Source organism: Anoplolepis gracilipes, chromosome 2, assembly GCF_047496725.1.
Source record: "Anoplolepis gracilipes chromosome 2, ASM4749672v1, whole genome shotgun sequence".
In the NCBI taxonomy this organism is placed as follows: Eukaryota; Metazoa; Arthropoda; class Insecta; order Hymenoptera; family Formicidae; genus Anoplolepis; species Anoplolepis gracilipes.
The window spans coordinates 1,983,513-2,000,453 of record NC_132971.1 but is presented as its reverse complement, the minus strand read 5'-3'; the positions used below and the strand labels follow the sequence as shown (position 1 = coordinate 2,000,453).

Here is a 16,941-nt window from a genome sequence, read left to right as displayed (position 1 = left end):
ATAGCAGGTTGGAGCAGAAACTGATCAGTTGTTGGCCTACATCTTCAATTTTCTTTTGTTCCTTAATGCGCAGCTTCTCGAATCTCCCTTGAGGTTTCTTGCTCGGGGAATTTGATTGATTTGCTATACGATTTCCGTGGAATTTCAACGGAGTTGGGAGATGCCGACTAGAAGCTCCTCCCTGGAGTAGGTATAGATGTTTAAGGATTAAAAGAGAAGAGATTAGCTCTTGGTCTCGGTGAAAGTACGTCATTACGACGCTCGTCGTGATCGCGTCGTTGGACTTTGCTTAAATTGCATTGGAAATAAGACGCCCATCTGTCGATTTCCACAGTAATTATGAGGTCTCATCGTGACGAAAACTGTAGGCGGCGAAATCGTGATTGTGGTGACAAAAAGAAAGGAAAATTATTGGATAATTTTACATCCTACAATTCAACGTTAATCGCAAATTATTTCTGACAAATTTCAACGTTACTAAATTGTACATTGATTCTCCATTCACTTTGAAATTAAACAAGAATCACCATTAGATACTTTATTTATGTATTAAGGTACATAAACTTCTCGCAAAAATTAGAGGAACTTTTAATTTCTCTTTAAAAAAATAGGTAATATTCAGCCTATAACTTCGTTAAAAAGTGAAATTTAAATTAAATTAAAAAAAGAAAGTTTTAAAGAAGGATTTTAAAGCTTAAAATCTTTGCTTGCGAAAGGTCACTAATTTTGAGTTTCTATGAGTTTGATCATTTTTACATATTGTTATTTTCATTTATTTATTTTCACATTACGTTATTTTCATCTATTTATACTATACGTTACGTTTATGGTTTTAAAAAAGTTTGACATTATATGTCAATTATTCGATTAAATATCTATATCTATGAGCATTACTTATATTTTACATACATATGTGTGCGTATATACATAAATAATATGTAATTTACTATAATTAATTTAATTTATTAATAAAAATTTTCTTTTATTTGAAAGGTTATTTAAAAGTACATTATTTACAATAGATTAATCATTATAATCAAAATTTTCTCGATATCTTTAGTATTCTAATAAATTGTTTATTCTCTGTAACAATACTTAATTTATTTTTTTAATTTTTTGAAATCAAATTTGATAAGTAAAGCAACATTCATGATTTTAAAATTAAAAAAATTAACATTTTTAAAAATTTGTTTATCTAATTTCTCTCTCTCTCTCTCTCTATATATATATATATATATATATATATATATATATATATATATATATATATACACAGTGCCGATAACGTAACATTGATAATTAAACATTGATAATTAAACATGAATAATTAAAATGATAATTAAATATTTCTGATAATCATATATCATATTAATGCTGTAAAATAATAGATTATAATTACTAGCCAAAATAATTGAGTAGAGGATTATATTGAAGATTCGCTTAATTCGATCCTAATCTGCTTTTGTTATTAAATATTATTTTATAGATATAAAGTATAGAAAGAAGTAGACTTATCATTATCCTTTAGCATCCGAGTTAACACAAGCCGAAATAGCTCAGTTGGGAGAGCGTTAGACTGAAGATCTAAATGTCCCTGGTTCGATCCCGGGTTTCGGCAACTTACTTTTTGCACATTAGATATACTCTACAAAGAAATGGAAACAGATTTTGTTTATGCAGAATAAACTATCGTATCTTTTTATTATTTTATTTATTATTTTATTTATTTCACTCTTTTTGTGTATATAAAATCTTTTTGCACCGCAATAATTTCTCATCCTTTCATATTTTTGCCATTTCTTACTATTATAATTAAAAAAATACTGTAATATATTAAAAATAATTTTAAAAAATTTACAATTCCGTATATCTAAATAAAAATAAACTAGATATGGATATGACGTTTTAAACACGAAAAACCGGTTTGTCGAAAAATAATTAAAAATTTTTTAATTAATTTATTTCCTTAACCTTTCAGTTAAATGTCCTTAAGACCTTAAGATGTGTTTAAATAAAGGCTATTATTAAATTATTGCGTATACACGAATCGAGATTTCTCTTCATGCTTATATTCTCTTAGTGCTTGTGTAAAGCCGTCGACCTAGCCCCAGGCTCTCCGATTGTATCATTCGCGTGAGCAAGGATGCGATTATATCGATAATAATGGTTCTCGATGCAGAAGTCAGCAACGCGTAATTCACGATTCAACGACCTGTTCATTGAGCCTGAATCGGTGAGCTGCGTATACGTTCGGCATAACTAACTAAATTATATGCGCAGATTGCAATTATACACATTCATTGCACGTTCACTGCTTGTTCACGATGAGGCAAGATATTTGACACGGCTGACACATGTCGCAATCCATTGTATGTTAGAAGTATTAACATTAAACTTCTCGCACATTTAATAGATTTACACAGAGTGTTTCAAAATCGGTGTCGCTTCTCTCACGTCTTTCACGAATTCTTTGGAGAAGGAATTTTTTTTCCCCCCGTAACAATGATGTCACGTGTAAAAGTATAGATACTTTTGGAAGTAAATAAAAGTAAAAATATAATCTATAATGTTTTTTTAAATATATCTTTATATAGGGAATTCTCTCTGTATTCCTAAAATAAATTACAGTCAATGAATTCGTGTTAAAATGATTTTCGATACGACCAAAGTAAATATTTGTTACGAAACGTCGATAGGTGTGCCTATCAATCATTATTACAAACTAGAGCGACCGCCCCATGTATTACTTAACGCTATTGCATATTTATCATACATAATTATGTATACGCCTGTTCTAGATTCGAGCTCTTCGATCTGGACTAGCTTCCTACGCGCACGCGTTTCTCTCCTGAAATTTCGGTGCGATACGACTGCCTTCTCTTGTTTCCTTGCTTATTACTTCATTGATCGACATAGACTGATTGCTCACGACATTCTGAAACGCGCCACTCTCTTGGAACAATTACCTTTTAATTAGATCTCTGTTTCGGAAACACAGAATAAATTTCACGGAGCTATTCTACACATTTGATGCACTATTTTAGTTTCTATTTCATTTGACATTTCATTCGCTTCGAGAGAGGAAAATATTGTAAATGATTACTTTTATTAATATTTTGATTATTTCTCCTTGTTTTATCATTTATGATTTCATGATATTTGTTTTCAGAATATATATTATATAATTATCATTAATGAAATCATGATATTATTGTATATTATCATAATTATTATTATCGTATCTCAAATTATACTTAAATTATATTCTAATATTATTTGCAGAGTCGTGGCTGACGATCTATCAAACATGTTGCGCCTCGTGGTCCTTTTCTTTTTATGTAAGTATATTTTAAATTTCTATTTTTTTCCACATTAATGCAGGATTCCAAAACCATCGTATAATCTTTTAAAGGCGATTCTTTGAAGACGATTTTTCCTCAGCAAAAATATCGAGAGAGGTCATTATTTTTTCCAATTTTTGCCATTATATATTTGTAACTAACAATAAGCTTTAAATTAAAATTTTATTAATTTCAACTGAAATTAATTGAAGAATGTATTTTAATCTTTTAACTCCTCAAAGTTTAATTTGTGAAAAACTCTTCTTTCTCAATCGCTTATAACTCGAAAATTATTGATATCTCAACATTTTCGCTCAGTAAAAATCGTTTCTAAATTGGTCTTGAAAGAGAATCCGCTCTTAAAAGATTATATGATGGTTTTAGAATTTAAAACATCGTATATTGCAGATTGCAGACACAATTTCAGTAACTTAATAGTATCGAAGAAACTGTAGCAGCAGTTCATATTTGTTCCAACCGGTCTGTAACGACAGGATAGCAATAAAAATTTCTATATTGCTTTGTTATATTTAGAGTGTAATGTTTTAATTGAATAATCAGATTATAGAAGCTTGTAGAAATTATGTTTCTAGAAATTATTTTTTGTCAATCCAAAACATATATATATATTTTTTTTTTTCTATATACATATTTTCCTAAATCAATACATTTAGAGAAGGATAATTATTGTTCTTGATATTTGTAATCTTCCTTGTCGAGATTTTTTGGATATAAACATAATTAAATATATATATATATATATATATATATATGTATAATAATATGAAATATTAAAGGCATAATTTACATTTTTATTGAGATAAAATAAATTTTTAACAAATTACTGTATTCCTTTATATCGTCAAATATTACGTACAACCGTTTTACATCATATAATCATCAGTGGAGAACCGTATGTAAATTGATATTAAATAAAAGCAATATCGTCGGAGAAACAAATGTACGTCACGACACATACGGTCCTCGCAACTCGCATGAGCAATTCATTCTTCACAATGAATCAATTCATTCGCGACAAATAAACGAAATAAAATTTCCTCTTCCGAGCTTGTAGGTATTCAGGTCGTTTTCTTTTTATCATCCTTTATCTTCTTCACGGTTGTCTGGCATTTAAAGGATCGGTGGGAATACGAGGATACAATCGGCGAAATGGCATTTGTGCGCGCGCGCGCGCACCGTCGTGATGGTCATCGGCCATCAGTGGTGGACAAGCGATTAATCTCACAATCAGTTTTGCCGCACAAATATGTATGTGTGTGTATGTGTGTGTATATATATATATATATGTATGTATATTACATTCATGTATATGATGGAGATTATCCAATATTTTTTATTATTTATTATTTTTCTCCCTTATCGCTACCACTATCTACGCTTCGGTGGCCGATAATTATAGACCAATCGTGAAGCTCTATCTCTGACAAGCGTGGGAGCGCCGTGGCATCCTGTCGCGCGTGGATAAAGTCAAGGATTTGCTTCCGCGGCGAAGGTGAATCCGACGGAGGATCTTGCTCGGGATTTATGGCCGTTTATACTCGTCGCTTCTCTCTTCTACGCCGAGGAGCATGGCACACAATCTGCGGTACAGGAAGATCGATGTTGTTGACTCACCGACCATTCACGCGGCATTTGTCACTACGCTTGTCGTTGCTTCTATCGTAGAAATATGGAAATTTTATTTGCCTTCTCGGAAAATTTGCGTGCAAAAGGCTGTCAGGAAAATGGCTCTCACACTTAAAATCCATAAAAGAAAAGCATATGTGAGAGGCAATTAAATTATATTTATCAACAAACTTGACTGTGTTGTCAAATAAATAATTCCAGCGCTTTCAAAAATTAATTTAAATAAAAGTTTTATCTATCGTTCATTGAATATTTTTCGAAGAGATTAGTTTAATTTTTTTTATTTATTTTATATGATAAGATAAATAAAAGAAAGTGTTAATATTATCTCTACATTAAAAAATAAGTCTTTCAAATAACGCAAACAATTATAAGTAAATAAATCTAATAATTGCGAAATCAGTAGAAAAAAATAATATTAAATACAAAAGGAAAATATTAAATCCCCCATTAAGTATATTTGACCTCGTACTTCCGATAGAATTTTCCATAAAATTTCATGCGCCACAACGTGTTACTCTTGCAATAACGAAATGGAGAGATATTGGATTAAGTGAAGGACCTACTGAATAACGTTTGAGAAACCCCTCGACATAGCGAAGTGGAAAAGTTTGCGACTACTTCGTTGGAAATGCGCGATTCGATATCCGGGACTTAGCGCAAGTATGCGCGGAAAATTTTTCATCGTCGTGAAAGTTCGTCGCTTACCTTCGTGAAACTTTGCACGTTTTCCACGATCTCGTAGAAAATTTCGCGGAACAAGTTACGACTTCGTCCTATCACTTTTTACCCATCTTTAGTACTCCGTCGCGTCCTAGCATTTTCCAATAACGTTCCGTATAGCTTTATTTTCGATGTTGTCAGAGTTCCTTTTTATCTTTTCCGGAGGCTTTTGGAGTTTCAAGTGCTTGAACCATTGCCAGAATCGACAATCAGATGGCCTGATTTGGCCATCGACTTTTGGTTTGAAAATTATTTACACAATTAGACAAAATATGTATAAATATAAGATATTTTAACAATTTATTTTCAAACTATATGCACAGCGAGAAGCACTCTTTATAAGAGTAATGAAAATATTTGCATGTTTGGGATGGCGAACAGTATATATACAGCACCGCTTTATTAAATACCGTGCAAATTTCTAATACCGGCACGTCAAATGCGCAAAACAACAAAGTGGCGATGGCCCCTGAACTCCACCCAAGCTTTTACGTTCTGTTTATATAACGTGTCACGGGTATCACGCGCTTTCTCTCGATTACAACAAATCCTTTTACGACTTTTTCCGTTGTGACAGTTTAATTGAATATCACAATATTTCCTCAATTTTCAGCAGTACATATTCTTCTAACAATAACTCGATTTAGGAGATTCCGTTGAGTAAAGTCATTTTAAAATATATTGCGAATTTTGAAGAAATAAATGTTATAATTATATCTATATTTATTTCTCAAGCGGTTTTTTAAAAATTCTTTGTGTAGCGAAGATGTTTTAGATTTTAGATGATCAAATATTTTCTATCTGCAGTTATTGTATCTAGATTTTTATCTAAAATATTAAAATATTGAAGTATAAAAGGAACGAGCATTTTTCGAAACATTTCGTGTTTCCTCCACTTCTTGGAGTTATTTTTTCATTTTGGAGTATCCTATCGTTATATCCACACACATAATATATGGGTTTCGTATTACATAGAGGAGTGTAGTCCCAGTTTAAGAAAAATGCGATATTAAAGTGTATGAAAACTCTTATACATCTTGTATCTTATAACAAAGTTGCGTACTAAATGACTTAATAATTATAGAAATAAATATAAAAATATTTAATATTTCTATGTATCAAATAAATATAAAATAAATATAAACATATTTAATATTTCTATGTATCAAATGTAAATTTTCAACCTTTTTTTTCTATTTCTGTAAAGTTGCGATGTCGGACTTACGCCCCTATGTTATGAAACCTTCGATATTTTGTATATGTTTGTGCATCTCTATACATATATCGTTATTTCCGATATGCATATTCAAAATGTTTTTAAAAAAAAAAAAAAAAAAACCATTTCAACTTTTTCGCTGTTGAATATGTACAGTACTGGTGAAAAATATTTCATTATCTCAACAAATACAAAAACGCAAATAAATAATCAAATGTTGTATTTTGCTTTATCTTGTAAAAAGAAACTATGTGTTTAGTCGACTAAATAAAATAATAATAATAAACAATAATTTGGTAATATTTATATGATTTGTTCAATAAAGTAACAACGTCTCCGTTTCTACAAGTGATGCAATATTTTTGACCGATAGTGTAAAACGTGCTGGTCCAGACGTAGAATAGAATTGCTGATGAATCAAAATACAAGTTCGATATCTTTCTCTCTCTCTCTCTCTCTCTCTCTCTCGCTATTTCTTGTTTTCGATATATGTATACCTGTATATCGATGGCTATAATCTTGATCTACGTTTATCTGTGCTGAATAAAGAAAAGAGAGACATCGCGACATATACAATCCCTATTATAATACTCGTGGGATTTATACGGGCGTATCGATCCTTCCAGTATACCTTGTCGTCGATAAAGCTTTTTTATTCAACGATGAAAATGGCCTGGACATTACTGTCGCCCACTATTTTCATAAGGTTGTAGTACGGATACAGCAGCTATATACGTTATGGTTTCTATAGAACAACTTGTGTATAGAACATTCGGATTATAGACGACCGCAATTGGCTGACCTAATTTCGCACAGGGCGAAACGCATGATGGTTTAATCCCAACTCTAATTCCCGCTTCTAACTTTCAGGTATCGCTGCTACTTACACACCTGGCCACTGCGAGGCAAGGGTAAGTGTGTATTTTTTCTTTCTCGAAATTATACAAGATACACGGAATAAAAATGGTACTTATATATTCCTCGACTGTTTATTTTCGTCTCGTATACTTATCTATTCTTTTATCATTGTATACATAATTTTATTTAAAGCAGTTGAATACGTCTTTCTTAAATAAGAACTGCAATAGATATAATTTTAATTGGCAAAATTTTTTATATTTTGACGTTATATCTCTGAATACAAAAATGTTAATAATCTTATATCAATTTTTATATATTCAAATAATCATGAATGAATAGAGATTATTTTTATGTATCCTTGTCATTGAAAACCCAATTAGTCATATGCAATATATGTGTGTGTGACAAAAATGTAAATTTATCTCATGAATACAAAATTTTTTAATTTTATAAAAATAAACTACGTAGATTCCATTAAATATATTATATATAATATCTGTATACGGATTACACTTTTAACTTTAAATTAGATTGCAGAATGCTATTCTTATTCAAAAGACGTCAAATATTCTAACGTTGGGAAAAATAATCCTGGCTGAGGTTCTATTTTTTTACTATTTTTCTCGTCACATCTTTTAAAATATGAAATTATTTTCACATTAGTAGTCTAGGCTTGAATCTGTTTATTAATTCTATCATTACATTAATTGATTTATATATATATATATATATATATATATATATATAATTTAATAATTACATAATCTTTCTTGTTTCTATTTATGATAAATTATTTTTTCTCGCTGTAATTGAAACTTTAGCTAAATCTCAGATTAATTGTATAATCTCGGGGATTTTGTGTAACTTTCCATCTCTATCCCCTCAATTTCATGAAAATGTCATTTAATTTACACAGTAATAATTTCAGTACAATATACGATATTCCAAGTTTAATATTAAATTTCTGACTTTCGTACAACTCGTAAAACTGGCGCATGAACAGACGATGAAGTCTTTATATTCACGAATTATCCTTCTCGCTATCGACTTTCGTGAATTCACCGGCCCCGCGACGCGAGTTTAATCGATAGTTTAAAAACACGCGTTGGAATATTTATCGTAGATTTTCTCTTAATTCTATAAAGAAGTAGTAAAAGCGACTGAACGCGATGTTCTCGTAAATATTCAAGCGGTGTTAATCTGAAGACCGAGTGGTTCCAATCAGCCGGCTCTTTGGACGCCGGAGTTAATTAGGCGGCTAAGTAATTAAAGTCCCTGCGGCCCTTATTTCAAGTAATGCAATTTAACTTTCGCGGAATTCCATGCGGGCGGTGTACGCGACGGTTATTGCCACGATTTACGATTCGCGAGCGATCGATTCGGAAGGGAGAAAGCACGTAGGCGAATATGCGCGCCCGAACGTATGCTTCTTTCGCATTCAGGGGTGTAACGCGGATTTTAAATTACGCTCAAAGAGCGTCGGATTTAATTACAGAGAGACGCGCGACACAATTCCCCCGTTCTGCAAAAAATCGACCTCGGGTGAAATTACACTGCTACGTTCCTCACTGCCACGTTTGTTGCTTTGAAGTCGCCCTTAACGTCCACTTGGCTAATAAATGCGACAATGGTCAATAGAATGGGATCGATACGACGCTCGTTTACCGGTTAACCGTGATTTACGCGAAGCGCGTAACGCGTATAGGGGACGGCGGTGCCGGCCTGTGTGTTGCGAAATTTAATCAAACTTTTGGCATCCCGTGGGATATACGAGTTGCAGTATCGAATTTCATCGCGTGGGATATAATGCCCGCGTTCTCTCGTTCGTCGCGTTTTCGTGCGTCGTATAGTTTCGCCCATGCAAAATCGATAGCGCTTAATGCACTCGTCGGACTCGTTCGAGCGTGCGAATGCATAAATTGCTTTCTCTAATTATTAACACTTCACGTATACGAGCGATATAAATATCCGTATATCTGAATATCGCGAGGATCTGAGAAATTTTTTTTTTTTTTTTTTTTTTTTTACTGAAATATTTCTCGCATACAACTTCTATAATATAGCTGACAAACTAAATCCTGGCTCCATTTTTCGTTTTTCGTTCGAATCGCGTATGGTTACATCAACCGAAAAATATTGCGAACTCTGGGACATTGACAACTGACACATTGACATTCCTACCACGCAAGATTTTACAAAACTTTCTTTTCAAAGTAATTTTAACACAAAAATATTAACTTTGATAAAAAATCGTAATATGATATAAAAATTAGACAGATGTATAATAATAACGATAATATTAATGATGAGCTGAAACAAAAAATATCATTTATTAGCTTTATTTGTAATTTTCAACATATTATATTAATATTAAAAAAAAAAAAAAAAAAAAAAAAACGCGAGAATTAAAATAGAGATATAATACAATGGAGAGTTACAATTCGAGTTGAAAGTACTTTTCGAGAAATTCAATGTATGAAATTCGAGTGGTTTTCTGAAAGTAGTTCTAAGAGTGTATTGCGTTGCAGGCATCGCGAGATGTCGAGCATGCGAGACTACCAGAGTTCCTCACGGAATTGGACCTGTCGAGTCTCGAGGCATCCGAGGAAGACGTCGAAGCGCTGAAGAAAATCGTGAAAAGGCTAGCACCCGAGAAGAACGGCGAGTACCAAGTTTACCAAGGTTCTCTCAGAGCTATCCTACTAACCTCGAGACTACATCGCTAATATTTTCTTTTCCGACCTGACTAAAGCGACTCGCTTTTTCTTCCATTGCCAGTCTTCTTCGGTAACGAGGACCTTCTCAAGGAGTGGCTCAAAGGAGCGGGTATTATTATCTTGAGCTTGCTTTTCTCTGTATGCTTCATCTTTTTGATGCATCTATGTGCTTTGGCATGAGATTTTTCTTTTCTATCGTCATTTTTGTAAAATAAATTATTCAACTATGCCTTTAAACTCTTTCATAGAAGTTGGTTAAATAACAAAGTTACTCTTTAAAATAATTTTAGACGACTTGAAAGTATATAATAAATAGTGCGTCTACTCTATTTCGCGCTTATTAATTGCTTCCTAATTGGAAATTTTTGGTTAAAATTGTAAATGACTGAACGAATGAATGATTAGATCATAAATATGGATAAAAAGTTATGAATAAATATCACCTTTGCTCATATCTTCTATCCAGGTATAAAATTAATATTTGTTTATTCTATTTTTTTTTATTCTGCAGTGCTTCGCGTGTTATCTTTACCCATGTATACATTTGCATACATGTTGTATATTTGTTTCCTGCATGTAAACATAATGTACAGTCATGTAAATGCCTCATGCGTTTCTGCAAGGGATGTATCTGCGCAAATATTTATGATTGTAAATTTATCGAAAGCTTGTACGGTTAAATTTAAAACATTCCGTATCACGACATCGTTTCGATCGTCACGTAAAAGGGAAACGAGAGCAGATGTCTGCGTGGTGCTTCCATCCATCTCACCGAAGCGTCAGATATTACGTAAGGTCGTGTAAGCGAAAGTCATTGAGTGCGTGCGAATATCTCGGGACGATCGGACTGCGTTCCTGCTTTCCCACGAAGTGCAATTTTTCGTTTTACGATGATTGTGCTTAGGATGCTTCGTGACTTTCCTAAAGTGACAGACTTTCTACGACTTGGTGCGGCTATTCTACTCGAGAGCTGTTGTTTCTCTAAAACCGAGTGATGTAATCGCACTGTTACGCCCGATAAATTAAATTTCCAAAATATTTACACGCACGACGCTACATGACAGGCAATCTATCGCTCATTTATCATCCTTTATATGAAGTGCCATGATGCGGGTTTTAAACGCAATTTATATTGTTAGAGCTTCAAAGTTCTCATTTCGCGGTGGAATTTTGCGGAAAAATCGATGACACGAGCTCGTAGAGGCTCAAACGATTATATCGCAATATTCATACTTTAGAAGCACGTTCGCGAAAACGTGGGATGGAAAGACCGTGCGCGTTGATATAACACTAAACGCTATAAAATTTAATAACACTCCACTCTGTACTCAGACGTGACAGGACAGCCCGGGGTGGATTACCCAGCTCTCACGTCGATTCCAGCTACTTCATTCAGCTGTCGCGGTCTAAGAGGGGGATATTACGCGGATTTAGAGACAAATTGCCAAGTAAGTGATATTGATAGCTTGCTCGGATAAATAGTTCAGTCAAAAGTCTCGTAGAGAGAGATACGCGCAATTACATATTATAAAGCTTGAATAATTGTAAATGAAAAATTATTCATAGAAAAACGATATATAAGGCATAAAAGCAATAAAAAATTGTAAAAAGAGAATGGAAATTTCTCTTTTTCTGTTTTAGAAATTTTCTTTGCTACACATTGAAATATTTTGAAGTGATAATAGTTTATAAAAATTGATCCAAGTTTAATAATATTATTTATCTTATTTTCGATTTCTTGATTAATGAGAGACATGATACCAATGCTGAGTATAATTTCAGGTATTCCATATCTGCGATAATGGACGGAAAATCTCGTTTTTGTGTCCCAATGGTACCATCTTTCAACAGTCGCAGCTTATATGTGACTGGTGGTTCAAAGTGGACTGCAGCAAGTCTACGGAATTATACGAACAGAGCGCCGAGCAATTGGCCGAGGAGGAGAAGAAACGTGCAGACGCGAGGAAGATGAAATCTGAGTATCACCGTGCGGAACAGCAAGATAACGCGGATTACTATGACAACCAGAACGTCGATTACGACGGCAGGCAGAACGGCAGAACGAATCCGTATGGCCAGTCCGCTGTCAATCAAAATCAAATTCCAGCGAAGCAGGAATTCAAATCCGCTCAACACTTTAGGTCGAACAACAATCGAGATTCCGGTCGTTATTTCCAGGAGAACAGCGCAAACGCGTTACAAACTAACGAGAAAACGAGCCAAACGTCCGAGAATTTCAATCAACAGCCGAAACAACGACAATATCACGACGGTGGCTCGAATCATCAGACCAGCAACAGGCAGAGAAATCAACTGGACACGCAAGGAGACAATAAATTCAATCACGAGCAGGGGAATAAATTCCAGGGTAGGCAGAATTACCAGAGTAACGCGCAAGATTATCGATCGGATCAGAATACACCGCTCAACAACAATGACAAGCCGGGATTTAGAGGTACGAAGTCGCGACCCTCGACGCGAAATAATCTGTTCGGCTCCAGTCAGTCGCAGAAGTCTACGCCAGTTTATATGGAAACGACGACCTTCCGAACCACGACTACGCCGCCTCCGAAGGAATATCAACAGTTTGCGGAAAGCGCCGCATTTGTATCGAATCGAGGAAATCGCTTCAACTCGGGCAGATCCGAGAATAATCGACAATTCTATTATCATTCGTATGATTATCACGATCATTCCACTACGGCCGATTATCGCGATCAGGAGACGACCACCTTGACAACGCGAAACCAGGAGGCGGAAACAATATCCTTCACGCCGAAAACGAATGCTCCTTCATTCCCGGGACCTACGTTCGCTCCTATTTATAAGCCCAGGACGACGACGTTGCCACCTTACGAAACGACTTTGCAATACACGCCCACCACCGAGACGTCCTTTTACAGTACTTCCTACTACGAGCAAGACGATACTCCGGAAACTACCGTCTACACCGTCACGTCGTCATCCATAGATGAGTATTCGACTACGGAGCCCTACGTTACGCATAACGATCTGCAGACACCTGCCGCGATAGGAAGGGTGCCGTCACTTATAAATTATCAAAATCAGCAGTACAAAGTGACTAGTCAGAGAGATACCGATCGCGACACAGCCTCCTTCCCGACGACACGTCCATACTTAAATACAGAAAGCTATCGACATAACGTCACGTCCATCAGCCAGGATGAACATCGCGATGCCGCGACTCGTTCTAATTATCAAAACGAGAACAATATAGCGAATATCGAAACTAAAGGTACAACGAGAGATCCCTGGCGCGTATCCTCGCAGAGCTTCCGGCAAAATTCGATCAGCTCGACCGAGAAGCCGTGGAAAAGCACGAACGCTTATCAGCTGAATGGATCTACTAGCAAGACCTTGAGTCCTTATGACACGAGTTTTACTTACAAACAAGGAAAAGTACTATCTACCTTAGGGCCTTATGTACCGTTCACCAAGAATTATGTTTATTCGACGATGACGACGACTCCAACACCAAAGCCATTGGCTACCGCGCCAACTTACAGCTCTACCTTGACCAATTATCGTATAACAGCGAGTAATCTTTTACCTAAAATGAAGTCTTCGTCCCCGGTAACGAACAGGCCTAAAGATAGAGCGACTTATCTGCCTGAGGCGAGCAGCAAGCGACCAACGACCTTAGAAGCTAGGCCGTACGCCGAACGGGAACACGCCCTTAGCATGTTGCATTCTCTTCAGGGTCTGGAGAACAATGCAAATGGTCTGAGTGAGATGGACAAGAAAAGCGGATCCGATCGGAGTGCGCCCTTTGCACCCGGCACGTCTACCTTGCACTCGTTAGCCTTGTACTTTGCTACAGCTAGTGATAATCTCGACTTGAATGAGACTGCTGAGTCCACTGCGAGCATCGAGCAGGGGGTTGAGGGCAAAGAAGACGACCATTCGCACAATGTGTCCGTCGAATTACCCATCAATATCCTGACACAGCACACAATCTCATCATACGCTGAGCTGTTCAATCTGAACAACGCGCTTGAAGGGAACGCTACGATAGCCGAATTTGCGGCGGAAATCGATAACGTCGCCAGCGAGATTGAAGACGACGATGATCTTGAAATCGAGCAGAGCGAAGGCCCATTGAACGGCGCGAAGAGGTCGAACAATACTAAATTGCGCGAACTAGCCCAAGTATTTACTCACGCTTTATCAGCATACTTGCAAGACCCGGAGACTTTCAAGAAAGTGCTCACGGAGATTAGACCCACGCAACCTTCGCCGACGACGACCGACAGCGGTCAATACGAGACAACGACATTGTATCCAACCACGGCGGAGGAGTATTCATCGGTGACAAAAGAGAAGGATGAAGTTCTGGACTTTTCCGATGACACGGACGCCTCTAGAAGACGTAAACCGTCTACCGTATTTCCTACCACTTTACAACCGCCTACAACTACTGATAAATCGTATTTGGCTTACACAACGACGTATGACGAGTATTATTCTACGGGTGAGACGCGCAGACCGATTTACTATCCAAGTACAACGTTGTTACCTCCTGGCACTTCATCGCATGACTCGGACGATTATGTCGAATCGTCAACGCAGGGTGGCAATACGTTTGCCTTCGAAGTAAATCGCGCTTTCACCACCACCACAGGCGACATTCACAATTATGACAGTGACACGAGAGATTCGACTGATTTGTCGCCGCTCTACGATAATTATTTCCCATTGGATGAAGATGGAAATCGAGATAAGATTGGCAACTCTCGCAATAATACAGCGAGAATATTCCAGCCGTATGGCAAGAATGTTAAACCGAAAGGCGCTACGCCTATAAGTAATTATATGGCATCATCGACGTTGGCGTCTTTCCAACCCGTAGGCACGACCTTGTCCAGCTGGGGTAAAGGTTCCGCCGGCGATAAACCTGTCCAAGACCTGACGCCGCCTCATTATCAACGGTTTGGTAATGTGAAGAGTTTCGAGGTGTCAAATAGTATTGTGCCGAATCAAATACGTTCGACGACACCTTTGTCGAGGAGCAAACCTTCCTACGATACAGCCAGCACTACCGTTCAACCTTTCAGAATACGGTATTATGATTCGACAACGGCGTCACCCGAGAATCGCAAGACAGGCCCCGAGTCTCTCGTCACGGCTCGCAGCTCGTATGCAAAGTATAGAAACAGCTACAATCGTATAGAGGGCAATCGTGCGGAAGGTACTCGTAAATCCGTGGGAAACCCATCGACAACGGCAGCAACGACGATCCGAGATAACGTTGGCACATTGGATCCGATCACCGCGACCATCAGCGACGTCAGTCCGTACACTTCTACCGTTGTTCGTGCTACCTCAGGTAAACCAAGCAGCACGTCATCCACTAGACATCCCAATACACTGAACAACGATCACTGGACCGCCTCGCCCATGGTCACCCAGCTATGGGAGACGACAGTGTTTGTAGATCCTCAGCATATCAATCACGGTTTACAGTCGAGTGTGGACGTCGCTAGATCTCCTACTACTGACAACACCATCGATGAAGAATCAGAACGTACGGTGGCAGCTACGACCACGAGATTCACCGACGTAGATCTCGACGGAAGGACGGAAGAGCGGACTACCACCAGCACGCCGAGTCCCTGGCAGTGGGCGACCAACGGCAACGATTCGCCGGTAACGTTCACTCTGCTACCGACAACTTTTACCGCGGAGAACACGGCGACGCCGACGCCGCTTATCACCACGCGATCCAGCATTACGACCACGATAACGTCCTCGGTGACGTCGACTAATGCCGTTTCCCGGGACAATCTGGCGTCCACCTTGCTGCCGTTCGCGGCGAATACGTTGAATGCCACCGAGAACGAGGTGATCAAGGCGCAGGAGATGTTTGGCAAGCTGAACGAAACGAGTTCCAACATGCTAATGCGAGTGATGAAGCAGGCCGATAGTAACGAGACGGTAAGGCAGCTGGTGCTGTTGCTGATAAGCCACTGCAATGGGCCTAGGAACAAGACGACGGAGCAGGAGAAGGAACAACTGCTGGACGCTCTTCTAAGATTGCCAGTTAACGAGTTTAGTTCCGAAGAATCGCGAGAGATCATCGCTGGTATCAATAGACTCAATCTTACTAATGGTATGTTCTTATGATGTTACTTTTATTTATGATTGTTTAGAATGTTTTACTAAAATATTAATTTTAATTCTCGATGTTTCAACATTTTTTATTATTAAACGACGCGAATGTTTATTTGTATATAAATACTGAATATTAAGAATATAATAACACATAAGAAAATATACCTGTAAATATACATTTATTATTTACTATAAATACTATCGGTCATTAATTTTGCATAAAACTTTTGTAAAACAAATATAATTATACAATTTTTACTTCTTATTTTTACTTATCTTTATTTATGGATGAATAAAGTTCTCG

The 16,941-nt window shown here is 36.7% G+C and overlaps 1 protein-coding gene and 1 non-coding gene across 3 annotated transcripts in view; both read left to right on the top strand.

The window, feature by feature from the left end:
* Positions 1 to 16,941, top strand: part of Thw (chitin-binding domain protein thawb) — a 42,255-nt gene that overhangs the window by 22,528 nt on the left and 2,786 nt on the right. Inside the window, exons 2-7 of one of the 2 annotated variants that reach the window (XM_072911415.1) lie at positions 3,283 to 3,338; positions 7,798 to 7,838; positions 10,317 to 10,470; positions 10,567 to 10,614; positions 11,838 to 11,953; positions 12,288 to 16,635. In XM_072911415.1, coding sequence (XP_072767516.1) covers positions 3,308 to 3,338; positions 7,798 to 7,838; positions 10,317 to 10,470; positions 10,567 to 10,614; positions 11,838 to 11,953; positions 12,288 to 16,635 — 4,738 coding nt within the window. In that variant the 5' untranslated portion in view covers positions 3,283 to 3,307. The remainder of the gene's footprint in view (positions 1 to 3,282; positions 3,339 to 7,797; positions 7,839 to 10,316; positions 10,471 to 10,566; positions 10,615 to 11,837; positions 11,954 to 12,287; positions 16,636 to 16,941) is intronic. The other variant, XM_072911416.1, reaches the window with a different exon arrangement.
* On the top strand, positions 1,546 to 1,618 carry Trnaf-gaa (transfer RNA phenylalanine (anticodon GAA)). Its single transcript has one exon. It is a non-coding gene; the product is annotated as a tRNA-Phe (tRNA).